The sequence below is a fragment of the Haemaphysalis longicornis genome, unplaced genomic scaffold (assembly GCF_048455015.1).
Source record: "Haemaphysalis longicornis isolate Haplotype H1 unplaced genomic scaffold, Haemaphysalis longicornis Haplotype H1 scaffold_9, whole genome shotgun sequence".
Lineage (NCBI taxonomy): Eukaryota > Metazoa > Arthropoda > Arachnida > Ixodida > Ixodidae > Haemaphysalis > Haemaphysalis longicornis.
Window position 1 is genome coordinate 73,310,315 of NW_027526460.1, and position 27,655 is coordinate 73,337,969.

General features: G+C 50.1%; 1 protein-coding gene across 1 annotated transcript; it reads right to left on the reverse strand.

Annotated features, from left to right (window-relative positions):
* Positions 1 to 23,134: 23,134 nt before the first annotated feature.
* On the reverse strand, positions 23,135 to 26,914 carry LOC144151469 ((E3-independent) E2 ubiquitin-conjugating enzyme UBE2O-like). Its single transcript, XM_077682523.1, has one exon. It carries the CDS (start codon positions 26,834 to 26,836, stop codon positions 23,399 to 23,401), a length of 3,438 nt encoding a protein of 1,145 aa, XP_077538649.1. The 5' UTR covers positions 26,837 to 26,914; the 3' UTR covers positions 23,135 to 23,398.
* Positions 26,915 to 27,655: the final 741 nt, after the last annotated feature.

A 27,655-nucleotide genomic window follows, 5' to 3' on the forward strand; every position in this document is an offset into this window, starting at 1 on the left:
GAGCAGATTTAGATTGTCCACGTACGCAGTCCGCCCAAGAAACCCCGTCCTGAACGCGCTGAGTGTGCTGTCGCGGGATCGCCTTTCTGCTGGCACACTTCGGGTCTAGGGCCAAGTGTCCATCTTCTTTACAGGCCACACAGAAGAGCGTACGTTCACAAGGCTCTTCCTGATTGTGGGTGCGGCCGCAGTTTCTACAGACTGGTTGCTTGGGGCAGTATTTAGCCATGTGTCCGATGTTATGGCAGTTGAAGCAGACCATTCGCTTAGGGGCGTATGGACTAACCCGTACGATGGCCATGTAATATTTGACCACTCGAGGGAGTGTAGGTGAATCGAAGGTGAGGACTGCTCGATTGGTCTTTCCAATGCGTTGGACAGCCAAGATGTCCGCCTGCTCGCAGCGAAGCCACTGAAGAATTGTTTCATTTGAATCACCTGCTTCAACTGTGATAACCCCGCGGGATGTATTGGGACGATTTGGAGATGCCTTGATTTCAACAGGGACGATGATCTCTTGGGAGTGATGCATAAAGCGGACATGAGTGGTAGCCGTTAGCTTGGAGGCATGTGCAGGATCGTACACAGTCAGTTGGATGCTGTTACCTGCTACATCATATCGATGAGCTGCGAGCTCAGCTAGTTCCGATGAGGGAGCTGATGCGCCGATAAGCATTGCTAGTGCGTTTTTGGGAATATCTTTAACGCTTATTTTCGAGAGCGGTCTTAGCAAGAGCAAGGAGCGGGGCCTACTTACCCGATCCAGTCTCGTGATGGCCATTTTCTTGTTTGGCTTAACACGTGTCCAGGTTTTCCAGCCGCCGGTTGGATCGTCGTCGGCTTCTTCGTGGTCCATTTGGGTAGAACAGCCTTCTTCTTCGACGTATTCATTACTGGTCTGGGTTCCCACTGGTGGCTCAATCATCGCGGGCTGTTGGGTGCCGATTTGAAGAAATGGAGGCCGGAGAATGTTGCCGGTGTGCGACATGAGGCCTGGCGCGAAAGGAACGCCACGAGCAAGTTCTCCCGCGAGCCCCGCGGAGTAGCTGGCTCGAGCGCTGGCGCCGCGCCGATGCACGTAGGCTTATCGGCAGCGATGCACAAAAACCATTATAATTGTCCAGTCTCTAATCGAGGGTGGTCGAAACTGGTATGTACGGGTAGACGGTAACTTGAAGAATCGCTTGGTCACTCGTAAAGGCTGGTCCTTTGAGCAAAACTCACGGTTTGACGAAGTGAACCGGGAGCCGATGCGAGACACGTTGGCTGGCGTTCGGGCACGTGCGCTTCTCCCACAAGTTGGTAAAAGTAAGGAGCTGGCAACCTACGCCTGGTGCTGGAAGTCAATTTCTCGTGCTGAAGGCGGGATTGAAAGGGCGCTAATGTGTCCTCCTTCCACCCTTGACATGCGCGCTTCCTAGAGCTCCTTCTAGCGAAACAGGGTTTTCGCGCTTTCTGCAATTTAAAATTTCAAATTTCCCCATCCCTGCAATTGCAGAGAGGGTGTGACAATGGGGCCACAATAGTTCCACCGCCTTCACGTGTCTCCGGTTGCTCATCAAATTATCGACTCCCGCAGGTCAAATAACGGCGGGGCTTTTCTATACACAACGAAACAGGCTACTTCGGGCTGGAACAAACACAACCCGTCCACCATGAGCATACCACCTTCCAAAAATTCGCAAAGTCCACAACTTGTAACAGCCTACATGCTGCCCCCTATCTTCCACCCCTATCGAAATAACTGTAGTCGTAGGCTCAAAATAAATTTAAATAAAATTAATAACCCCGCAGAAACTCCCCCCCCCCCCCCCCCTGGGTAATTTTCACTCCCCCTTTCCCTCCACCCTTTTTTTTCTTGGCTTCTGCACGAGTTCCACACGGACTGCACAAGTCTTCCGGACCGCGGGGCGCGCATGCAGGTATACGCGGAGCAGCGCTCCATCGACTCGCAGCCATACATGCATAGGAGCATCGAACTGGTGCTATCTGCGCCGCGGCGCGCGATATTTCGATTACGCTCATCAATAAGGTTAAATGAGGCCTGCGTGCGTCGTCCGTGACGGCCATTAATAAGACGTACACGCTTTGCGTAGCCTGCGCCCCGCTTTCACCCCTGCCCAGCCAAGCCCTTATCGCGCGGGGCACATATGTGCCTGCCTGCCTGGCCGCACTGCGCGCGCGGCGCAGGCAGCTCGTGTAGCAGACGACACTTCGGCTGTTGCCTGCCAACACTGCCAGGGTGAGAAAGACATGCAGAGGCAGTTGTGCAGGTCGGTAACTAAAAGCACTCTCCATCGATTCAAATAACAAACACCTCGAAGTTGAACTTAGTACTTGTAGTAATCAAACTACCAAAAATTTGAAGTGTGCTTGAAAGGTTTCTTGTGTCAGGCCTGTAGAAAGTGTCGTAGGTGTGCAGCGGCGCGATTTTCATCTGAAGCCGCCGGCCTTATGCACTGACTTCAAGGCGGCGCTCAAACCAGTCGCGCGGAGCTCTGCTCCGTCACTAATGGGGTCGTGGCGAAGATAACGAGCGGTAAAAAAAGAAGATAAAAAGATACCTTCTATACATAATACTAGAGTTGGACGCGGGTGGCGGTAGACGGATGCGGGGTTCACGCGTTCCCCGCCGGGTGCTAGTGGGAGCCTCTTCCATCATTTGAGCGGTGAGAAAGATAGGGATTAAGCTTTGCTGCTGTCACTTTTGTCTTCGTTTGCTACCTTTGCGCTTCATTCGAATATTTTTGTGAAAATTATCATGACAATAAACATAGGCTGCCGAGGAGGGCTCCGAAAGGGTTGCGGACGGCTATTTTTCATCTTAACGCGCACTCGTTCAAATCTAAGCCTCAGACTTGAGCAGTCATCCTTCTTATGCCCGCACTAATGCTGGGATGCAGCTTGATCGAGTTTGTATGGTTAGAAAAGGCGACCGCGTTGGTAAGCTCGCACTGACGAGGTTTGCCGCTAAGAATGCGCGGATAACGTGGGAGAAAAAAAGGGTAGCTTTATTTTTACGACAAGAGTGCACGTTTGTAGAGAGTCTTTCGCGCGTTTGCTTGTTGGTTCCTCTGCGGAGACTGATTTGTGCTAGCCGTGGTGTTGACGACCTCTAACGTTAATAACGCATCAGTGTGGGATAGTTGCTGCTCCGTAGCTGAGTGGGAAAGCGCTTAAACCTTGAAATACGAACTTGGACAAAAAAAAAAAAAAAAAAAGACGGCGGCACAGGACAAGAGTGCTGCCTTTTTTTCGTCGTTTTTGTAAGGTTCAAGCGCCTTCCCACTCAGCGTGATGACCTCTGTTGAGAAGGCGCAGTTCTGCAGGCAGAGTGATTTTTAATGTGTGTAGATTGTGTGGATGTACAGCCTTGGTGAAAAGTTCCTAGCCCATTCAAAAGTTCGGAACGGCCTGGAGATTTTTTACCAGAACTGTACCTCTAGTACGCCCGCCAGCGTAGACGGGGACTGGTTTTTGGCGTGCTGTACTATAATGCGGGCACCAACATTTCATCACGGTGTTCATCGCAGAAATTCTTAAAGTTCCAGTACAGTTTTAACGTTCCCTGCGAGAAAAGTCGTCATTCTTGTGATCCTACAGCTAATAGGAAAATAAACAAGCTAAAGGATAAATATATCATTGAAGACTACTGTAATTCCTTACCACCTCTATCTCTCTCTCTCTCGCGCGCGCATTTTTTGGGCGGATATTAGACCACTTGGAACGTTGAGTTGAAGGCTTGACTTGATTACTTGGAAGCTCAACTCATAACATGCTTTTGGTTATCTGCAGCTTTTTTGTTGCAGCCGAAAGTAAGCCGCGATGTCAGATAAACATACGCAGTATGTTTGCAATTTTAGGAGCGCGGGAAAGGGACAAAAAATTTACGACTTTTTATGGTTAAACATCTTCGGTAAAAATTCCCCTTTCAACCCCCCGACGCTCGCTATACGGGTGCACTCCCCCCCCCCCCCCCCCCCCCACCCCTTCCAACACCCCCTGCCAAGTTCATGCACAGGAGATTGTCGACTGGGAAGGCACACATCTCTCCTCCATCATCACCGTATCCGCATCTGACACCGCAGTTGAAGAATCGCCCAGAGCTCAAGCCGCTACGTGCACTCCCTACGAATACATCATTATTACTACAAAGTCCCAACAGGCAGTATTGTAACTGCAGCATTATATGTTTTTTTGTTAATGTGGCATTCGCATCCCAATTTGTGAATAGATCGGAGTTGTATTCATTGTTGTTTTTAGTGTTCCTAGTTTTTAGTGTAATATTCTTCCTTTGGTTTTTCTTTTCATGGTTCTCTGTTTTATGCTGAGTGTTTATTTGCTGACATAGCATTCAAATGTTGCTTGATATTTATTCATTTTTTTTATTCTACAATCATCACGGGAGGTCCCACCTGCGTTTCTTAGCTCGGGACCTCCGAGTGCCTTTGTACCCATTCACATTTCATGTTCACGCTTTGTAAATAAAATTCAATTCAATTCAATTCAACAAGCTTTCTGCTACATTATACGGAGAGACATCTTATTTCCCGCCTTACGGATAATCACATCAAATGAGATCAAATGACACACAATATTTCTGCAAATTTCAAACAAATCGAACTGAACTGAGTTTATTTCACAACCATGTTGCAGGAAGAGCAGGAAAAAAGCTGTTAAAACAGCTGGAAGAGCCCTGGCAACCATACACAGAGAGCAGCAAGTCAAGCATGACAAGAGGTATTACAAAACAAATGCGAAACTAGTACACTGGTACAAAAACGAGTGTAGTACAAAACAAGTGCAGTACAGTTCTCGGTACAAATCAGAGCGATTGGAGATTTCAGGTACAGCGTGAAGAAAAATCTCATTACTGCGCATTTGGCTTACAAATCATGTCACGCAACTGGCTGAATAAAAGCTTTGCCAGGGCCACTTTTCCTTTAATGAAAACAATATTTAACACCGCAAGTACCAACACCCTCCACGACCTCTTTACAGTGTGGTCCCCAGGTCACTCGTCCCACGGGGGAAACGAAGCGTCTCACGCCACTGCCCGCTCTCTTCCACACAGGGAGTTTCTAAGGGTCAAAGCACCCGTCCCAATCTTTACCCCCCCCCCCCCCTCCCCACCGTTCCATGACGCCACCAAAACATCATCCACCACTATCGCATCCTCCACCTTACCCTGCCTTGCACGAGGGTTGTGAAGTGGGGCCAACCCAACCCACCTATAATGACGGCTCAACCACCCCAGTTTGCTAACGTAACTGCTCATTCTCTATTCCCCTACCTCACGGTAATGTGATGTGCGTAGAGAAGTAATATGTGGCTCGGATATTTCAACGTCAACTAATCAATGACTGAACGCCCTTTTCTATAACGTTCTAAGAGAGAGAGAGAGAGAGAGAGAGAGAGAGAGAGAGAGAGAGACTTTTATTGGAGCTTTCTGAAGCGGGAGTGGAGTACTTCGGATGATGAAAAATGTTGAAAGTGTGTTCTACGTGCATATTAAGGAAACTGGCGATGGAGATAGCGCTAGTGAACGGTTACGGCGCATGTTCCAAGCAGGCGCTACTCGCATGTCCCAGGCCTGCCGGATCCTCCGTAAGAAACATTCTTTGCGAGGGTTCCCAGTTGGAAATCACTTACCTGCTCTATTCGGAGAAGTTATGTGGGTCCGCCCAAGTTCTAGTGGTATACCACCGAGGTCATATTTAGGCCTGTTGTCATGGTAACATCTGGTTATATATGAGCTCGCACGGCAGATGTATACGCGGTCCCCAGGTTGCTGCTGCGTGGTGGTAACGAGGTTTCGCTCAAGAAGCAACAAAAGAAATACCCCGTTCTCGCATATCTTCGCTCCACAAGGACATTAACTTCGCATGACAATCTGAGGCTTATTTTGATCTTGTGGTCCAACGCAAGTCCTGATGTACGTGCGCATTTCCTGAAAAAGATTTCGTATGAAACGGCAATTGCTTCATTAGAATTTCCACTGAGATAAAACTATGGCCCCACAGTTGTTTGGTACTATTACAAGGACACGCTGGTAAATCGCATTCAAAGAAGCCAGATTCTCAAACCGAGCATATTGTGCTTTCCTACGGCTTGTGAACAAAGTAATTTAAACTTAATTACCTGAAAACATCGTGCCACCTGCGCAGTAGTGAGCGCCTTTTTACGCAGAAACAGGAGCGGATAATTAATTTCAGGGGCTTTACTGTTGTTTCGTGGGTGGCGAAGACGGAGCGCACGCTGAACCAACAACTTGCGGCGGCACGCACAGTTAATAGGAACAACGGACGTGCGGTGTACCAGCAAGAGTGAAGCGATGTTACCTGCGAAGAAATCAAGGTCCCCGACCTAGTCGGAATTCCCCGGCTGATTGTCGGCACGGAAACAACGCGGACGTGTTCTTCCCCCGGACCCGAAAGACACTCGCGGCTCGTCTTCCGAGCCGAACAACGCGCCGCCCACTCCGAGGGCAAGCGGCCGACAACAGCACGGCGAAGCAGAGAGACGCGCCGTGAAGAACTCATTAGCGCATTTCGCGCCAGTGGAACCCAGGAACGCCGCCGTGTGAAGCAAGGGGAACTCAACACCTTCCAGGTGGGGGACAAAGCCTTAGAACTGCGGCGATACGCCAAGAACTGACCACCGCATCGCGGTTTCCGTGGTTCAGGAATTCAAAGACATAGCAGATGTGTCAAGAATAACCCGGAGTTTTGACCTTAAGTAGGAGCTGTGAGGAACGATACCAACAGGCTTTCTTAGCGCGAGGTCGTTCTCGTCCTGCGGCCGCCTTTTCCGCCATGGCATCTTCACGTCTTCACGTCGCCTGCCAGGCCGTCCTCGGCGGGCGTGCGGATAAACCTTCTTCGAAGCAGTGGCGCTGCCAATGCCGATGCGGCTGCTGTCATGTTTATACGCCGAGGCAGGCGAGCATCGGCAGCTCCTGTTCGACGGTAGCATGCGGCGGTGCAGGACGGCGCGAGTTCACGCCTGTCACGCGTACGTGCACCCCGCCGCCTTCAGCGCCAGATTAAAGGTCTCGGGCCTTCTTGTCCGCGGTCGGCCACTCTTGAGCCCCGGGAGCCCATCGGCAAGTGGCAATTGATGAGCGACGCCGCGGGCCGTTCACCTCTGGCGTTAATGCGACGCGCGCCAGACTGACTGACTGACTGACGGGGGGGAGGTCCCCGGATGATCGACGCCGCCGAGCTGCGCGGCTTGCCCCCCTAAGCCTCGGATGGGGTCGCAGTAGTCCTGCGGCATGGGGGGGAAGGTGTAAACGCGGTCGACACGCGGAAACGCACCGGGGGATTCAGCGCTGACAGACAGATTGCACTGGCCGTCCGGCGAATTAACAGACTATGGTTGGGAGAGAAGTCCAGACTAGGTTGCTAGACGTAGATTCTTTAATATTTTGCGTATGGCGGGTTTGTAACGATTGCGCGCCATGCAGTTAGATGTAGGTGATCTTGAAAATTGCGTTGAACCAAGTGCGCAGGTGCTGTCGTGGTGTGGATGTCTGTGCTCGCGTAACTATACGCTCGTCTATGGGCAATTTCTATAAAACTCGTCCTTATGAGTGAGAACGAGAACGAGAACCATCGTCGTTATCTAATGGATGCCGCGTTCCTCAAATATTTAAGAGGGCGCTTGATAACATATTTCATGATGTAATTTTGGATGGCCCTGAACCTCTTAACATTGGAGGCCAGCCACATCAGTAGATACAAAGCTATCTGCGAGGATCGGTAATTTTCATGACCATACTTGATGGTGAGACGTCAGATCATCATCTTTTAACTTGTGGCGTGCCGCAAGGAGGAGTCTTCAGCTCTACAATGTTCGTCCTTCCATGAAACAGTTTCCATAAAACGCTTCCATAAAACATAAAGCGCTTCCATAAAGCGCTACCATAAAGCCGTTTCAAGCATCCCTGCTTAGCAGATATGTGCATATGAACGTCAAGCGGAACACGACTTTACCCGCAAGCCCGACTCAGGGGAGCAGTTTCTGCCACATAGACGTATCTATGTTGCCAGGGGCTTGAGTTTTCAACATCTGAGAGTGCGACATTCTCATCTACGCGAAAGTTTTTGGTAAGGCATAACCATCTAAGGCACTGTTACTACGTCTGTAACTAAGCACAAGTTTCTTGGTGCGACTATTGGTCGAGACCTATCGTGGTCGAAGCTTATTACTGCACTAAATAGAACATTCGAGAGTTTCTAGGATATATGGCGTGAAAATGATGGGTCCCATCGGCTTCGCCGTTGTGGCGCCTATATACAGCGCTCCTTATTAGTTATTAGCAGTAAATACACTTCCCCCATACTTCGTAACCTTCGACGTTCATCTATACGCGTGCATGAAGACGCGCAGGTACAAGCTTTACGAGTAGGCCCTACCCCGACACACGTCAACGTGGGGAAAGATTGCAGGCAGTTAGCGTTTGAATCACTCGAAAATTTCAAGCACTTCGAAAATTAAAAATATGAAGTACTGAAGCACTCATAAATCTGCCCGCACATCACCCATAACGTGCCCAATATCCCGTGCTAACACGAAGTGTCATTGTAGTACAGTTTTAGGGCACTTGTAAAGTGGTCTCCGCACTTCGTGTGATAACTCTGTACACGACGGAATGGGGGATTTAGAGATTTTCAGTAAACAGCATAATTAACCACAACATTTAAGCCAATACTGCACCACTCCTGACACTCTTTCTATTTCCGTCAAATTTAAACTCAGTGTAGGATGTAGCTGTCCTATGCTACTTGATATAATGCTATAATAACGCTTGTTAGCTGTCCTAGACCACTGGATAGAATGCTATAATAACGCTTTCTGCGATTTTCTTCCCCTTAAAATAAGAGGCGATTATGTGAGAGGGACATACGACAACCGTTTACCTATGTTTTGTATAAAACCCCACAAATTGTATGTGTTCATGGAAGGCCACGCAAGGACTAAACGAATGGGCTGTGAAGTCTTTTAAAGAAGCGCAAGAAAGATTCTAAGCAGTCGATGCGGAATACCCCATGTGAACTCCAGGTGTCCTAGGAGCTCACGGCCGGAGCATCCTAACACAGACCGAGAAATTCACGTCGCAATGTATGAGCGCCAAGACATTTGAAAGACTTCTGTTCATTGCGTGAACAACAGGTGCGGCATGACGGGAAAATTTTCGCGTCGCTCTGTACATACTCGCGTCGCTCCGTCAACAGATCAAGCGACAGAACAGCACACAACGGTAAAGTACACAGAGCGTGTGGACAAGGCTGCTTTCGAAAAAGAAGAAAGCTGCCTTTACAACTATGCCAACGTGGCTAGGGCCGCGTCAAGTCGAAGCGTGGCGCCCCACCTGCCTGTGCCCAGTCCCGACGGGTCCCGTGACTCCCGCCACCGGCTGCATTCTCTGTAGAACGGAATATGCAGTCACTGCAGGGTGGCAAAACAGATCGCCGGAATAGGGCGCGCGGATCGCACAGAGCCGCAGGTTCGCGAGGGAAAGGGATGGGATGATAACGCAATAACAAAGCTCCACCAATGAATCTGCAATTTGTAAAAGCGAAATCTTTCTCGTTGAGACCGATGGCGTCCTGTCAAAGAAACTAATACCTTCCCTCATAGACCGGTTGGTCGACCGAAAAGGTCTGATCAGATCTTTAGACACACGGCGCGTACGTGAAAGCGGGATTCCACTGTATACCAAAGCGGTTACTTGAAAATGGCGAAAGGGGAGCGGTTCTGGATAACACAAGACACACAGCGATCATGAAGAATTTGAACAATCGTATACCTTTATCTCGTAAACCACGCACCAGGGGCGGTATTCTCGTAACTGTCCCTTTTGAAAACGTCCCTTTTGAGTCCCCTTCATCGTGACGTACTTCCGGTTAAGCAGTGGGCGTTGGCAGTAGGTTTGTTGCGCTTGCGTTACGTCACTTCCGGTTGTTTGCTTTTAGCCAGTCAGGGCTCGCCAAAAGGGACACCTTTGAAAGGGACGCAAAAGGGACAAAACTCGAGAATACCGCCCCAGTGTACATTTAGGCCGTTCGTAGATGCCTTTACTTAGTGCGCGAAAGATCGTTGCATGCATCGTCCTTCATTCGCGATTTGGATCTTTGAAGGCTTGACGATCGATCTGACACGTTTTCAGCGATTGTTGGACGCATTTTTAGCTTTCGTGCTTCTCTCAACTTTCTTTAGGAATGGGCGATAGTTTTGTTTTGTTTATTTTAGGTCTTTAAACAGTTCCCCAAGATGGGGTGCACGTGCCGTGGGGGCGCTCTCTTCAAGAACGAAAATACTAACTGGTTCAAACACTGTTGTGGAACTTTTTTTCTGGTTTATTTTGTTCACTACCATCACTTTCTTCCTTTGGGAAAGTTGTTTTTCCTTCATTGTGAGTATGCTTGCGGCGAAACATGATTTACAAGAACATTCTGGGAACGGCGGCGCGAAAGTTCTATAGGCTCCCTTGTGTGCTGTGAAGACGCAGCCCGGCCACTAAAAGCTACAGAAACTACGTGCGAGTATGCAATAGATACCGTTTTTCCACCAAAACTTACGGCACACGAGGCCCCTCAATTTCGTTTACTGTGTTTCAGCCTTTTGCGACTCTAGACCTTTTTATAGCAATGGGTTGTCGTGTACTGCAAGACCATGGGCTGTCGCCATATTTCTCGTATATTCAGCTATACCACGATGAGTTTGGACTTGCTGTGTTGTGTTATACTGTCACTATAAGCTCAGATGCATGCTTGTTGCTTCGGCGGTGCACGCCGCATTCTGCGGCATTCATTCGCTGGATGTTGCTACGAAATGGAAACGGTGAAGGAAGCGGGGGGGAGGGGGGGGGGTTAAATAAAGGGAATGGTTTCGTTCAGCTTGTTGAACAGGTACGCCTTAGCATTCTGTTACGCATTGCCATTTTTAACTCTCGGCTCTCACTACTTCCAAGCGACGCCTTGTTCACACACCACCACAATATGTTCTCTTCTCCTGCGCAATAGTAGAAAGAAACCATGGTTCTACTGACTTCAAAAGAGGCACAGAGTAGTCGTCGTTTTTTACATTAGATAATACGACCAGGGATTCAAATAGGATCGTCGTTGATCGCATGCCACTGTTTCCGACCCAGCGGAATATGATGTTCTCTGCATATATGAGTGATGGGCAAAACCCCAACCATTACTGTACCGGCATATTGTTATTATTTTGTGGTGTCCATTCTCTTTTTTGATTTTTTTTCTCATTTTTATTCGTTTTTTGAATACGCCACTATTTACGAGCGAAATGGTTCCATAGCCTTCACGTTCTGCCACGCATGGCATAACCACGAAGAAATCACCGCACAGTGATTCAAAACGGGCGTCTTGATGAACGCGGATGAACAATAGTTTGGCCGGTCCCAACCAATAATCGTGCACCAGGCCCTTGAGCGGATACGTAACCACTCACAACTACGGCACGAGCGAAAACACCCGGTTTGTTGCTTCGCCCATGACCCGGTATAGTCAGCGACAGAGGCTATGGTTACAGCTGTCAGGCCGGTGTAAGCGCCGTAATTCACACAGATGATCCCTCTGCAAGACGTATATACCCGCATCAGATTCAACCTCAGCATTCAGGAAAAAAAACAGTGACAGGATGAATTAAAGGCCCCCTCAGATATTCCTGTTGACCTCCGTGATGAGGCAGATGCGATAAAACGACAGGGCCACGAGCCCAAGAAGGCCGCCTACAAAACCGGCGCACTCCTCGAGCTCGGCTGTCTGCCTCGACTCTCGGCCACGAGTCCCGCCCCGCAAATTAAGCGCGCCGCTGCATTCCGCCCACTCCTCCGGTGACGAGACCGTCCGCCAGAAACAAAGGGGGCAGCAACTAAGACACGCCGGCGTACAACCGAGAGTGACGGCCGGGTTTGCAGCAGCACGACGCGTAACGGGGGAACGAAGAAATTCCGCGTACAAGAGGAGAGGCAAAGCTCTTTGGATTCGCGTGAGGTCAACATCGAAAGAAACGTTTGTTTGCCAGCGCTATAAGCGATATAGCGCCGAGTCCGCACTCGCTGCGGCCTCACGGGCCAGAACGGAAGAGCGCACACGGAGCTCCCTTGAGGTTCGGTCGAGACAGCGAGACGGGGACTAGCGTTCAGCCGTGGTAGGCGTCGGCCCGTAAGGCAAACACGGCGGAAAAGCGCGCTCGAAGAAGAAGGCTTGTCTCGCGAAGCGGGCTTTGGCCTGCGCGGAGGCTGGAACTCCGCCCGGGACGTCACTCATGAACTAGCGGCGGCGGCGTGCGCGCAGGACTAGGAGGGCAGGCCGGACAATTATGGAGGGCAGCGCTGCAGAGAGGCATCGCCTCCGAAGGGCGATTTCTGGCGGGCACGGAATCTCGGTGCGAGCACGTTTTGCGGAACTGCCCCGGCATGGCGTTGGGAAACAAAGGAAGGATAGAGGCGTGGCTCGGTATATATCGCGTGGGATTGAGCTAAAGTAAACGGACGGCAGTTACGGGGCCGCCGACACCCGAACTGACGTGCGTCGGAAGGGTTGCATTGTAAGCCATGCGGTGTCTCAAGTTTCGGCCTTTGAGCTGGCCCAAAGAAACCCCTGCCGCAATCAGCACACACCTGACAAAGGGGACGTATATTGTCTGCTCCTTAATTCTTGAAAATACAGCTCAATTCAGGGCCAGAATCACGTTTCAGGATTATTGTTCCGGTGCTCAGTGTCAGTGCTGTGCGGCATGAAAGGAGGAGTAATAACATGCAGAAAGCAACCATTTTCGGTGATGGTTATGGTGATGTAAGCTGATGTGAAATCTCCAACGTATTTGGGGGTTTCATGCGGAGGGAGATATCAAACATGACCAGAATATTCCTGCGTTCCTTTAAGGAGGCTGGGGCTAGGGGATTGAGATGCGCAAATGGGTACACTCGCATTCGTATACACATCCAGTCATAATGACACACATCACACTACAAAAAGCAATCAACGTCACAACAAATCTCAAGATTCTCCTTGTGTTTCCCAAAGAACACCGTTGGTTCTTACAAGATGCTCAGAGGATAGGGAGCCTGATGTCTGCTCCCACATCTCCCATTTTCCCCACCGCGATGCAGTCTCCCTATTCCGTGGTCGACACTGAAATTTTTGTTCTTGTGTATCGATACCCCGAAGCTTGGGAAAAATTTTTACATAACGGAAACAGATGTACGACTGGTGTGATCGGCAAAATTCCTCGTTACGTGCGTGAGGGAGTGCTTCAGCTGTCTCGAAAGTGGTCTCCGTGAAGGCGCAGCTTCTGAGGATAAGAGACCTCACAAGGTGGTGGACTTAAAATATGATTCTATGCACGTTTCTTGGCCGATTTTGGTGTTTTGTCGCGCCGACGCTACACAGACGATGAGGCGAGCTGAAGTGGACGGCTCCGGATTAATTTTGACCACCTGGGGATCTTTAACGTGCGCCGAAATATGGAACACACGGGCGTTTTCGCTTTCCGTCTGCACCAGAAAAGCGAATTTAGCTTTCCTCGCTATAGTACACACGTTCTTGGGGACAATGGTTTTTTTTCTTGAAGTATTACGTATTCACGACGCTAAGGAACTATTTCACCACAATGACTCCCGTGTGCACAAGATTTCGGCACACGTTAAAGATCCCAAGGTGGTCAAAATTAATCCGGAGCCTTCCACTACGGCGCGCCTCATCGCCTGCGTTGCGTCGGCGCGTTAAACCCTACAATCAATCATTTCACCACAATGGCGCACTGATTGTACGTATACGGGTGTGTGTATGGGTTTTCGCGTGTGTTAGCGAATTCATTACTACCACTGCCGTCATATCGTCATCACAATCACCACAATCACCACAATCATCACCATCACCACCATCATTGTCGTCGTGGTCATCATAATCATCAGCAGCAGCCTCTTTGTATCGCCTGCAAGGTGATGGCGCCACCGAGGTATTTCCAACCGCTCCTAGCGCAGATTTTCCAAATACATTCTTCGCTATAAATTCTCGTATTTCCTCCCTGTATCGGTTTTTTGGCCCCCATCTATTTCGTTTGCCAACCCTCGACAGCCATTTGGGTAAACAGATGGTCCATCGTTACTCGTGCCTTTCGAAGAGGAATTACCCATGATTCTTTTTTGCTCTCTCTATGTGGGTTGAATAAACATGCACAGGCGGACGAGTCCATCGCAATAAAGGCGAGAAATAACTCACAGCGTGGGTTTCCACAGCTGGGCGAAGTAATGCACCCGTTGGAAGCTTTCTGTTTAATCTATTCTGCGGGCACCGCGTTTGAGAGTTTCGAGGATTAACTATGGGTCGGTTCATTGCGGTTAAAATAGCGGCGCCGACGTATTTTGTAAAGCCCAAATTTAACAAATTTCCTATTTGTTTAGGTGAAAAAAAAAATTAATATGTTATAAACGAGGGAGAAAAACGTTCCGCCCGTGTGTACGAGATTTCGGCGCACGTTAAAGATCCCCAGGTGGTCAAAATTAATCCGGAGCCCTCCACTACGGCGCGCCTCATCGCCTGCGTTGCGTCGGCGCGTTAAACCCTACAATCAATCGAGAAAAACGTTCCCCTTCAAAAACTTTCCCAAAGTGACTTGAACACGCTAAACGTCGAATACTACAAGGGGAACTTTTGCTGCTCCCCCATACCCGCATTTAGTAATTTTTTTCATAGAATCAAACGGAAATAATCTGTAAACGCGAATAGCGAAAAACACGCCCCGGACGCCGAAGCTGCGCGCTCATATAGCTGTGCGATGCCCAGATAAGGCACATCTGCTCTGCCGGTCGAAATTCCGGAGATGCGCTTGCACGGACTCCAGTTCGTCTGGTCCACGATAAGTTATGCCTCCCCAATGACTCTCGCATTCGGCAGGCAGAGGCATCGACGTCGTTGCCGTCGCATTGGTCGATCCTGCGCAGACACCCGACAACGGCGAGTCCATTATGCATATAGTACAAGGAGCGCAGAATACGTGTCTGTTTGGGCGGTGGGAGGTGCGACGGAGACCAGGTGGTCTCCCGTTCGTCGCCGGGCCCTCCCAGGTGGACGTCAACGCCCATAGAACCTTGGCGGCGTACGTGTTCTACGCGGAATGGCAAATTACAACGGCTAAGCCCGTCGCCGTGGGAAGCAGGGCTGTAGGGCGCTGAGGCTTGAGGAAGTGCTTGCAGCGTGCAGAGCTTCCGTTCCTCTGGTCATACGGCGTTTGCAGAGCGGCAGTCGGTCGGTGATGGCGTACCTCCCACATTGGGCACGCGAACAAGCTAAGCGTTGCTTAACTAAGTTTGGCCCGGATGGTGCTCGAACAGCAGCTGTCTATGGGTCACCAACATTATGCACACAACCGTCGCTGGGAGAGCGAACGGTTGAGGAGGCGGCGGTGGTGCCAGGGCCGGATGGGCGTCTGAACGGAGATTGTTTAAAGTTATGTTTGTGTCAAAAATATGAGAACCGTTTGCAGCGGCGTTTGTTTCCACCCTGGTTCACTATGTCTCGCCTGCAACCATTAAATATTCCCTGTAAAACTCCTTTCAAAACATCAAATGCTTTTAGAATGTCGTCACAACCGGCCGCGGTCGCTCAGTGGCGTTGTGCTTTAAGGCGTTGTGCTTCTGAGCCCAAGGACGCGGGCTCGATTCCTGGCCGCGGCGGCCGCTTTTCTGATGGAGGCGAAAAGCGGAAACGCCCTTGTGTTCGAGATTTCGGCGCACGTTAAAGATCCGCGGGTGGTAAAAATTAATTCGGAGCCCTCCACTACGGCGCGCCTCATCCCGTGTGTAGCGTCGGCGCGTTAAACCTCACAATCAATCAATCAATCAATCAATCAATCAATCAATCAATCAATCAATCAATCAATCAATCAATCAATCAATCAATCAATCAATCAATCAATCAATCAATCAATCAATCAATCAATCAATCATGATGTCTTCACGAAGCGCGTCCAGTACTTACTTTACACAATCGCGAAGTACTCCCGCGAGATATTACCTCTATACGGGTACCAGATCACTTAAATAATTGTTCAAAGGATTCTTCCTTTTTTCTCGGTCTGGGCATTGCTTGGGGCTTGATGGACGCCACTCAAAACATATCGCGGTTATTGGTCGGCCTCCTTTCAGTAGGAGCAATAAAAGCATTTTAATAGCCACTTTAAAGAAAATTGCAACAAAAGCAAGTCAGAAACAGGAGGGAAATGCACTGCGATGGGCAATCATGCATTGCTTCTCTGTGCTGTCAATAACTACATCTTTCGGAGTGCTGTCAGGCACGAAAGAAAGAGTATTGCAGGGAAACTTCAAAGTTGTCAACTTTCGACGAGGTGAGAACATTCATAAATAAAGGTGCGACGCTTTCTCACTGTATACGCGTTTGTTCGATGTTCCCATTGGGGGTTGGCGCTAAGTAGCCATAGGTCTGGGCTTGCAGGTGCGCCGAACTGGAGGATATACCTCATTAGGGCCTTTAATGCGCATTGAAATGTCGCTAAACGGGTGTTTCTGTATTTATCTTGCAACAGAACTACGGCCGCCGCTTCAGGAATCAAGAACCCGAACTTTTTTTTAGTACAGTTCTCACCATGCGTTCTGACCAGCGCCGATCTACTACGGCAGGTTATGAAGCGTGGTTACAAAGAACGCGAAACGTTTGTGCCGTGAGAACGTGTCAGCTTTTTTTTTAGGGGATCTCGGATTCGATTATTTGGTTTATACTTCCACGCACGGTGGCGATAAGAGGCAAAAGTTGGAAAGCGGGTAACACGGTTTGGCATTTATTTTTCCTTGTGCTGGGGCGGTATTCTCGTGTTTTGTCCGTTTTGTGTCCGTCTCAAAAGTGGTCGTTTTGAGCAAGCCCTTATTGGCTAAAACCGACCACCCGGATGTGACGCCATTCAAGCACGGCGGAGCTATGAGCCGCGCTCAGCTTCTCGAAGCAGACGATTCGGAGCAGGCGATTTGTCGTCGCCTTGTTGTTGGTTCGCTGGCGGAACAATAAACACATACAAGATTGTTTAAAATTGGTTTAGTCGTTTAGAATGTGTTTACAAGATCAGTTGCGCAAAAGTCATCCCAAAGCCCGCCTACAACGGGATGTACGTCACAATAAAACGGACGCAACACGGACGTTTCCAAAACGGACAAACACGAGAATACTGCACCTAGCTTCGCCATGATACATGAACAGTGACGCTTGCCGCACTCGTACCGTTTTGTGAAAGTATATGGCAGCCCTGCGGCGGCCAATCATGGACTGTCGCGGGCTTAGGCTGGTTTGCGCGCGAATGGCACGTGCAAGTCAAGTGATGTATTTCATCGCGATGTCGTCCGAATTTCGGAGAAAGAAAAATGTCGGAGACCGCGTATTTCGTAGTGCTATAGTGTCTAGAATTCTAGACACTGTAGTAGTGTGAAAGGCACCTGTGAGCCCGATTTCCACCGCAGATATGTCGTGGCGCTGGCGTCGGTAGCGATAGCCACCGAAATAGCGACGGCTTCAACACGGTAATGTGGGGCGACGCCAACAACAGCGGTGGCGATAGAGTCATCTGGGACTGCAGACAAAATAACAAGAACGCACACAAAGAATGAAATGCAAATAGCGTAACAAAAATAACCCAGTCGAAAAAAACGACAAGAAAAACGGTTTGTCGCATTTTCGCGTGTCGTACTGTCGTCTTGTCGTATTCTTGTCGTGTCGTGATTCTGATGTTCGGTCGTGTGACGTATTTCTATTCTGATTTCGATGTTCCGTCGTGCCGAATTCCTGTCTTGTCGTGATCCTGATGTTCCATCAGCAGTTGCACATGGTTTGAATGTTATTGCCCAGTGTGAAGAGTAGCGTATAAATGGCAGCTTTGTTGTGACTAAAGGAAGGTTTGTCGTTGGTAAAAGTGACCCTGTCGTTACGACAGAAATGCGTGTCGTAAACAACAGATCGCTTTGTTGTAACAACAGGACTTCTGTTGTAACAACGAAGTATTTTTTCTTGAACGACAGGAATTCTTCTAGGTTTTCGCGGTCTTCCTGTTATGATTTTAGACTGAGAAGGCACAACAGAAGAAAAATGACAACAAAATTGTCGCTCAGTGGCACGTCATAGCAGACGGCACTGAAGAGGTTCGGGCAGCCAATGTCTAGCATATCTATTTACAAATACTGCTGTCCGACACACGAGACATAGCAGAAGTGGGTACATCAGACAACAAACATACATCAAGAAACATCAAACAAACATAGAAACATCAGCGACAACCAACAACAAACATTAAAAAACAAACATGACCAAGAAACATCAACCAACAAACATACAAGGTATTTGAGACATTACAAAACGTGGTTAGGCAATTTTTTCACAAACAGTTCATTTGTTTTTTTTTTCTGCAAGGAGCCATCTAAGTTGTTTAAAATACCCAAAACGCTGGAAAAAACGATACTTAAAGCAATTTACGAGTGGCTGGAATGGAACAATAATAAACGGTGAGATCAGCGCCTCCGCATTCGTCCACATTCCTTCGTATTCCTCCATATTCTTTTACGATATGAACAAAGTCTGCCAGCGCCAACAAACATTTCTCAGAAAATTTCGCCCAAAAAGTCTTCTGTGTCAGTTGCCCCCCTCCCCCCTCCCCCTTTTTTTTATTCCGGTGAGAGCCATGGCGATTCGCGTCGACACCCCATGGCCCGACAAAAGACAGTCTTGACGAGTGACGGCAAGGCGTCGTCGGTGACGCGATCTCCCGGAGCCACGCTATGGCCGCGGAGGCGTCGCCAAGAAAGCTGGCCGAGATCAGCTTCCGAGCAGCAGCGTAGACGTATGCATACACTCCCCGTGGGCGTGCCGCAATCAAATAAACTGACCGCGTCGCGGATCCGCTGCCGCCAGTGTGACGACGCGGCGAGGCTAAGTTAATAAGGCGTGTTCCCTCTGTGGCGCAGAAGCCCTCGTTGGCGTGTCGCAATGAGGGAGCCGCGCCGGGGGTACAACACATGTGATTACTACGGGAATGACGCGGCAATTTCCTCCGGGAGAACCCAGCAGCGACAACGCTGCTTCGTCAACACCTAATCGAACAGGAAGCCTCGCATTACCACCTCAGATCGCAGGATCACTGCGCAGTGGTGCGTCTTTCAATCAGCAATGTTTTAGGCAATGTTGTTCGGGCAGTGCTGCTGTAGTTACCGGACGAGTTACGAGAAATTGTACTTCTAAGTTGTAAGGTGTCATCTCGGCTGTATACGGCGTTGTTATTTCGTGGTGATTTGCTGGGAACCGAATGAGAAACTGTGTTTTGGCGTAGCGCGGGAGCACAGTTCATCAGCCCACTCAGTTCATTTCGAGCACGTATCCAAAGCAAGGCGTCTTCGTGTCACCAGGAATCAGTCGGAGAGTGCATTTCGTGTTTATGGCGGATGCACTTAACGTTGTATATTGACTACGCCACCGCTGTCGTCCTTATGGAGTGCCTGACGGCGTATGCTCGTGTGTGGATGATAACTTTATGTAGACTCCGCATTATGCATGTAAACAGTAAACCATCTTTATTACGAGCAAATGATCATCGCTTCCAATTACGTATCGCTTATGACGAAGTCACTTCCCTGTACCTAAGGCTCCCTAAAACGAAGGTTTGGTATATGTTGTTTAAGGCAAGTACTCTGGAAGCGGGAGGATGCGAATATGGGGTGATAAGAGTATGTCTTCGTTTGCTTCCCTGAGCTGGCCTTGTCTATAGACAAGGCCAGCTCAGGGAAGCAAACGAAGACCAGTGCATAAGGCCAGTGCATATCATATAAAAAGACTTCACTAAATTGAGTTCGGCACTCGCCGATTTGTATCGCTGCACTTAAGGGCTATTTGGCTCATTGACTAATTTATTTAGTTTGTCATTTACTGCACTGACGGCCATGTCGCACTCGCTAATGCAGTTACTGACTGAAGGTGCGAACTAACCTCTGAATGCGAAGGAAATGTGAAATCGATAATCTGAAACGTTCGTTTCGATGCAAGGTTTTGTGGAGCTGACGAGTACAGAAAACTTCCGTTAAGACGAAAATATGGTTAAGACGAACAGCATTTTTGCTCTCTTGTAACGTACAGAATGCAAAAAAAAAAAAAACACTCTGCTTAAGACGAATTTCCGGTAATACGAACAACTTTCTACGCTGTCTTCGAGTTCGTCTTACCAGGAGTCCACTGTCACTCGACTGTCAACAGCAGGTAAGTAAACAACGACGCCGTGTACGCCAGTTTGATAAGTAGGTGTTTAACGGAAAACTATAAACAGGAGAAAAAAAAGCGAACGTTCTCCAGAAGCTCTTATTTTCATTGAAGCCTTCTTTGATGACCGGGCTTTAAGCGAATTATAGCTGCTATAGAACAAACTGCGCGATAATTTGTGAAGAACGTCTTCAAGGAATTGTGATGGTGTGTATTCGTATGTGTGCTTGAGGTGAAATGTTGTAAGATATTGCTCGGGAGGTGTGTCACCCGGGCACCCAAAGAAACGAAATATATCGTTTTCGGAACGTCCGAAAAGAAATGTCAACCCGCACAAAACGTTTACGGAACAACGCGCCTTCACCCTTACCCCAACTTTTCTCTTTCCGGGCTGCTTCTGTAGTACGTCCGGTATTGGTACTGTTGTCTCGTCAGAGCATTCATAAACGCAATTTCTATAAAGGTAAACTTAATTGTCGATACTGGAGGCCGACTGCAGGCTCCACGGGTTTACAGTCAGAAATCATGGCCACCCTCCCAGCAGTGGCGGTCCCAAACGGGGGGGGGGGGGGGGGGAAGAGAGCAATGCCCCCCCCCCCATCCCCCATTCCCAGAGGTCCTCAGCTTCTTATTTTTTTAAACATCCCACTTGTGCGATGTCGTAAACATGTGGCCACCATCAGAAATGCGGGGGCTCTCGAACCGCATAAGGGGGGGCCAAAACCACTGTGCCTCTAAGTGATTTGTGCGCAAGCGGGTTACACCACACACGCGCACACGCCGGAATCGTTATCCCCTCCTGCGCAGAACTGGTGCAAGGAGGCGAATAGTTCATTATCCCCCCCCCCCCCAAAAAAAAAAAAAAAATCTGCCCCCCCCCCCCTCCCCCGAAACCAATCTATGGGACCGCTACTGCCTCCCAGCCTTGACTCCTTCGCTGTTGTAAATGTCGTGACGTTGTCAAACCTGAGCTTTCCGCGCCACGTTGCTGGCGACCGTCCCGTCACCAGAAAGCACTGCAGGAAAGTCAACTATATACATTGACTTTCACAAAGCGACGATGATGATCATGATGAGCTCAGGTGCATCAAGCGCCTTTATCAAGGTTTATATACCTCACCACGGAGAAGGACCGGATTCGTCCCAAACGTACTCTGCCCTACGGACAGCGCGACCCGTTAAAGCTAGATACGCAAGGCTGCATACTCTGATCAAATCACTCACGCCCTGCTTGCATGCAGCTGAGCCCTCCCACGAGCTAGCTCGCCGGTTTCGTCAGCCGCAGCCGCCACGGCAGGAGACTAGGCGACCGTGTCCACTGTCTCGGCCGGACAGCTGTAATTAGCGAGCTCCCCAAGCGCGTGCGGTGGTCTCCTCCGGGAGAAGCGGATCTTTCCCAGGCCGCTGACCTTAATTAGGGCCGGCTCACAATTTACGAGCTCCTCATCGATTGAACTGCACGCGGCGCGGACCTCGATCACTCCGCCGCCTCCTACGCGAAGGAGTATCACTTTGGGGGGGAGGAGTTGTCCGACGAGCCGCGCTGAGAACTGCGGGTGGTGGCGAGCAGGGGCTGCTCACCACTGCCTAGATAACGCAGCGGCTAATGCCATCGGCAATGTTGACGTCGTTATTGGATTCCATACCGTCCGTTCCCCAGTCCCCTCGAAGGAGCGTGAAGCAACGTTTTTTCAGGACCTAAACGGGAACGTGAAAAAACGCTGCGTGTGCGCAAACTACGGCCCAGCTTGTTAAAAAAATAAAAAAATATAAAATAAAAGTAAAAAATAACGCGAAATATTCAAAGCCCTTTTTTTTTTTAAGAGAAAGAGAGTTAAAAGAAGAAGCTTTCTCCAATGCAACCTAAGTGGAAAAAATTAGTAGTAGCGTAGCTCTGTTATGCCAGGATATACGTAGCGTGAGCTAAGGTTCAGCAATCCAGTCCAATCCAGTCCAGTCCAGCCCAGTCCAGTTACTGCTCCTCGCGCATGCTCAGCACGGCTCTACACGAGCCACGCGAAACGGCTATCAAGCGGTCCCGTTGCAGCGTCATACTTGGCTACTGCGCAATTGAGGCGCACACCTGGGGACGCGCCGGCGCCAGTGAGTCTGCCACGGCTATGACGCAACACAATCCAACACAATCCGCTTTAATCCAATCCAATCCAAATTCAAATCCAAATCCAATCCGAGCCAAGCCAAGTCAATCCAAGGCTTCATAACATAAACCTGATCTCCTCACCTCTATGCCCAACGTGTGGTGTAACAGGTGACATCGGAAATTTTTTCATGGACTGCTGAGAGCATGCGACAGAGCGGTCAGCCTTGCTTCAACAACGAAGGAGAGCCGCCCCGAATGCCTTTTTGGACGACGTGATATTTCCTTAAGGGCATTGGATTACTGGGAGAGAAATTTTGCGCCTGGTCCTCCAGTTTTTGGAGGACACATTCTGGGCATGGCGTTGAAAAGTTGCTGGTCGGGGGAAGCGATTGCTGGCACACCGTGAAGGCTAGGTCCCTCCGTTAGTTAACAGCCCCAGTCCCTCAGCATACAACCTTTTAACCTGAAGGAAATTGTTTGCTTAATGCGTGTCTTCACCAGTTCGTATATGCACAACCCTAAACACAACTATAACCTCGAAAAACCGTGAATAAAAAATCATCACAGAGGGGAAGCATTCCCCGTGTGAAAGCACGCTAATTTTTCCAATCACATACCTTAATGAAAGCGACGGGATGCTAACCCTATTATCATTAAATCCAGAGATGTTTGATAAAGCAGGCATGTGAGAAACATAGTTTATTTGTAACGAAAGTGCTACAAGCAACAACACAGTCCGTGTCAAATAAAATGGAAGACAAAAGTAGAAAACAAAACAAAAGCTAGAATAAGCAGGGCAAAGACAGAAAAAAAAAAACACTTGAATAAAGGCTGAAAGTGTCCTGTCCTAGTTGCACTATTGCCAGTCCTAGTTGCATAAACACTGCCCGAACGGCTCAGGTTTAAGACTGCACATAAGCAACAGTTTCCCACATACACAAAAAAAATAAAGGCGGGAGAAAACAGAAGCAAAAGCAATCCTCGTCCTGAAAGGCTGAAGCGGTGTTTGCCCAGACCGCAATTAGGGCTGCGGACACAGGTTAGCCAGCTTAAGACTGTCCTTGAACGTGACCAGGGCCCTACGGACAGCAAGGTAGAAGCCCTTCGTGGCTGGAAGAAGCGGGAACTTTGGAAAGGACATCGTCACAACGGAACCATGGTCTGCCTCTTCGGCGAAGGCCCGCAGTTCTTCCACAGTGGGTCGAGCATCGGGGAATCTGGCGTCCCAGGCATCGGCCAGCGCGATCCAGCCCTCCAGCCGCCCGATGAATCTGGCGGCGCAGTCCCTCACGTGCCGCTCGACTTCCACCTTGAAGGCCTCAGGCGGATCCACGATGATCCGTCCAAGCGACTGTATCACCTTGAGGACTACCATCTCGTTGTACATTCGGCACTTCTCGTACCCGTCCCGGTCGCCCTTCTGTTGCTCGTACCCCGGCTCGTTGTAGTACGGTTCCGAGTTGAGGATGAGCGCCTGAATAGAGATGACAACCTGTAGAAGGCTCGAGGACGTGGGCGACCACAGTTCGGAGCCCTCGCCTGCCCACGTGCTGAGCAGGCTGACACACACATTGCCCTCTTCGTAGAGGTTCGGGTTCAGTCTCTCGTTGCAGTAGGTCACGTAGTGGCACAGAGGAGGCGACAGCGGATACTTGTCGGGAAGCTGGAAATCGAACAGAAATAGGCCGTCCTCGTAGGGCGTCTGCGGCGGTCCGCGTATGAGCGCGGAGTAAAGATCCATGCGGTCGACGTAACCTTTGACGTGAATGCCTTCGGGCAGGCTCGAGCGGAGCAGTTCCATTTCCCGTTTCACAACCTTGCAGAACAACCTCGGATCTTGGGGCTTCAGTACCGAGAGCGTGTACTTGTGGCCTTGTGGCAGCGTTTCCATCAATGAGAATGTACCGGTTCCTTTGCAGTTGTTCTCATCGGCGTCGTCACCGCGAGCTCGGGATAGGTCTGTTTCAGGCTTCCCGTCCCCGGCATCGATACTGGCTACGGCTTGCGCGAATGCACCTGCCTTTGCATTAGCCGCTTTCAGCTTAGTAGGAACAAGACCGCTCGCCAGCCTCACTTGTGCAGTAGTCATGCCGAAACGAAGCTGGAAATCATGATGAGCCCTGAAGAGCGTCGACTTCAGCGTTGATACGATTTGTAAACAGAGGGGCCACAGTTCCATATATTCTATACCGTCGCCCAGCTCATAGCTGGCTGCCACGGGATCCCACGACTGCGCAGTGGTCGAACTCTGCTCTCTTCCTGCCACTTGCGCCATCTGTGTCTTGTCGGCTTCTTCGTTCACTAGTTTCGTGGCAACGGTGTTGTCGATGAGGGAGTTGCTGTGCTCAGGGTTCGCGAAGAAGTGCCGCGTGATGTGCTCGAACACGTGTTGGGGGCTATTGAGACGTCCCTTTCGCCGAACGCGCTCCAAATCCGCGAGAAGTTTGGGCTGCTCAAAGTAGTCTGTGTCCATCAGACGGTCGAACTGTTTGCAGAGTCCGTAGAAGCTCCAGAGCTTTCCGATGGCGGGATCTGAGAACGGAAGGGACGCTGCGTTCTGCGAGAAGGCTTTTTCGAGACCGGTCATACCTTGGCGCAAAACTTCTATGTGGTCCCGTATCTTCTCGTGCTTACTCCGCGAGTCCTGAACGGCTACCTGGTCTACTAGGGATGCATCCAAGGCTAAGAGTGGGATAGTGGGGCCACTTTCTGGTGTATACTTGAATAGGTCGGGTGTGCGGGGCACGATGTCCAACGGCTTGCCCTGTGGTTCCACGATATCGGCGGCGTAAAAGGGCATGTCGTCGTCCTCGTCGCTCCACATGCTGTCATACTGGGCGACACTGTACAGTTCTTGGGGGTTACAGAGCGACCTGTGGTCGCTTAACCAATCAACCTCTACTTTGCCGGACTGGTAAACGTCGACTACTAGTCCAATCATTGACTCGGGATTTTGGTCCTCGTAATTGGCAACTCTTATGACGAGCGTCGTAGGTTTAAACTTAAAGTCCGGGTGAAGCCTGATGTCGTATATGCTGACGTCCTGGGTGCCCATCTCTTCGGGATGCGGGTCATCACCGGCCATGTACGTCTTGAACATGCCGACTACTGCTGTCTTCGCGACGCGGTCCACTGTCTTGACTACACCGTACCTCTGAAGGGTAGTGTCACCAGCTGTTTCCGTGACGATGTTTCCAGGAAAGAATTCGTGTCCATCCGTTCGATAGAAGGTGCTCAGCTCGGAGGATGGAACGTCATTCTCTACGCGACCGTCTTGCCAGACAATCTCGCACGTCGAGTGAGTGCCCAGTATTTCAACCACTACCACGTCGCCAGGCTTCATGGATGGGTAGTCGGGCGGTCGGCATTTGCACACGTGTTTAGCTGGCTCCTTTTGCGGCATCCTGACTGGGAAAGCCGGGAAGTGGTTGTAAACACTGGACGTGGCTACTGGCTCTTGGCGTTCAGGAGACGACTCGCCCGACGTCCCGCCCCCGAGTGATGCGTCGAGGGCGGCTTTCAAAGAGAACTGGCTGCCTTCAAGACTGGCCCATGCTTGAAATTTAAGAGGAATGACTGAAGCAGTTGAATGTTCGTTCTGCAGTGCCCTCAGCCCCGCATACGGAGCGTGCACTCGCTTGGAAAGCATGCGCTTCCATTCATCCATGTCGCTCATGTGCTCAATTTCCTTGCACACGTAGTAGCTGCGCTTGCCAGAGGTAAGGTTGTAGTGTTCGAACGATCTGACTATTTTCACTTCTTCCAACGTCTTCCCTTCGATGAGGCGCTTCGTGCGCCACTCAATCTGAGGCCCTTCGTTGGGTGCATCCTGCCTGGCATTCCACACGAGCTGCAACAGCGCCTCCACATCCTTCACGTCCTCCACTATGACCTGCACGTGCTCTTCAGGACACAACGCACTGTTGGCCTCGGTGCGATGAAGCCAGCGGGCCGCACTGAAAACCCGCATGGGCCCGCAGAGCCTCTGGTTCTTGTAGTAGTTGAAGCTCCGAACCCACGAGCTCGTTGTCTTGCGGTCGAGAATGTCCTCCAGCTCTCGTGCCGCGTCTAGCGGCAAGACGCACGTTGAGCCGTCGGCAAAGCGAAGGCTCAGCTCCGTCTTGACGTCAAGGACGGTCCACAGCTTCGCATCGTGGAACACTAGCATGTACTCTCGAAGCCTCCTGTGAGGTACCAAGTCGACGCCCCTCACGCCAGTGAAAAGGACGCTGGTGCCGAGAACCTTGACGACGGCGAACGCCTCGCTGCTGCGGCAGTAGCCCAGCTGGCCGCCCTTGCCGTCACTCACTCGCCGAACGATGTCGCCCGCCTTGAGCAGAAGGGGGAGATCAGCCGCCTGCCGCAGATGGTCCTCAGATCCCAAGGACTCGCCCGACGCGGCAAGGCCCTTGGCGGACGACGCCAAAGCCGCGGCCTCATTGGTCATATCTTCAGCCATGCTGGAGCTCGAACGCCACGGCACCGACGCGCACCTCTTCTTTGTCGTCGTCTGTCTGCGGAAGGTGGCGCGTGCTGCCGGTCACGTGATCTACTGACGTAGCGTTTCTTTTTTTTTTTGTGGTGTTCGCTTTTATCTCGCGCAAAAGAAAAGGCAGAACTGCACGCGCTGGCTAACCGTACCTGCTTGAAAGGAGCCTTGGATGGTTGACAAAACGAAAGAAAGAAAAAGTATGAAGAAACAAAAATATTCAGGTGGGGTCATGTACAAAAAAAAGGGATGAAAAAAGCCGAGGCGCCGATGGCTGCGTCCGCTGGGCGCACGAAAAGTCACGTGACCACGGCTTTTCGGCGGCTGAAATTACGCGTTCGAGACGCGTCTCTATTTTTGTATACGATGCATCCGCCAAAGTGCGTTTGTTCGCTCAGTGGCGTCTATCGAGAAGGCAGGGTTAGGCCCGTTGACGGGTAGCGAAGGGCGTTTTTGTGTGATTATGACTGTTGTGGGATGCTGTCACTGAATAAGCGCACCTTATCTCCACATAGGCATAAAATAGTTCCTCTGCAGCTTTAAAACAACTGTGCCGACACTGAGTGTGTTATCGACGCTATATACTCAAGCATGGTAATCTTTAGTTCAATACTTGTTGGCGTAATACCAGTGGTACAACTTTTACTCGAAAAGATTCCTTTTCATGGTTGGAAAAAGGGGTGGAGGAGGAAGAATTAAAGAAATGCATGGAGTTTTTGAAGGCTCAGGTCACTGAACAGAGAATGAATGAACCGGGCAAGTTCTTGGTATCGTCAGTGGGGCTTGCAC

Coding starts and splice junctions, on each gene's coding strand:
- LOC144151469 (XM_077682523.1), bottom strand. CDS start 26,836: ATGGCTGAAGATATGACCAATGAGGCCGCGGCTTTGGCGTCGTCCGCC.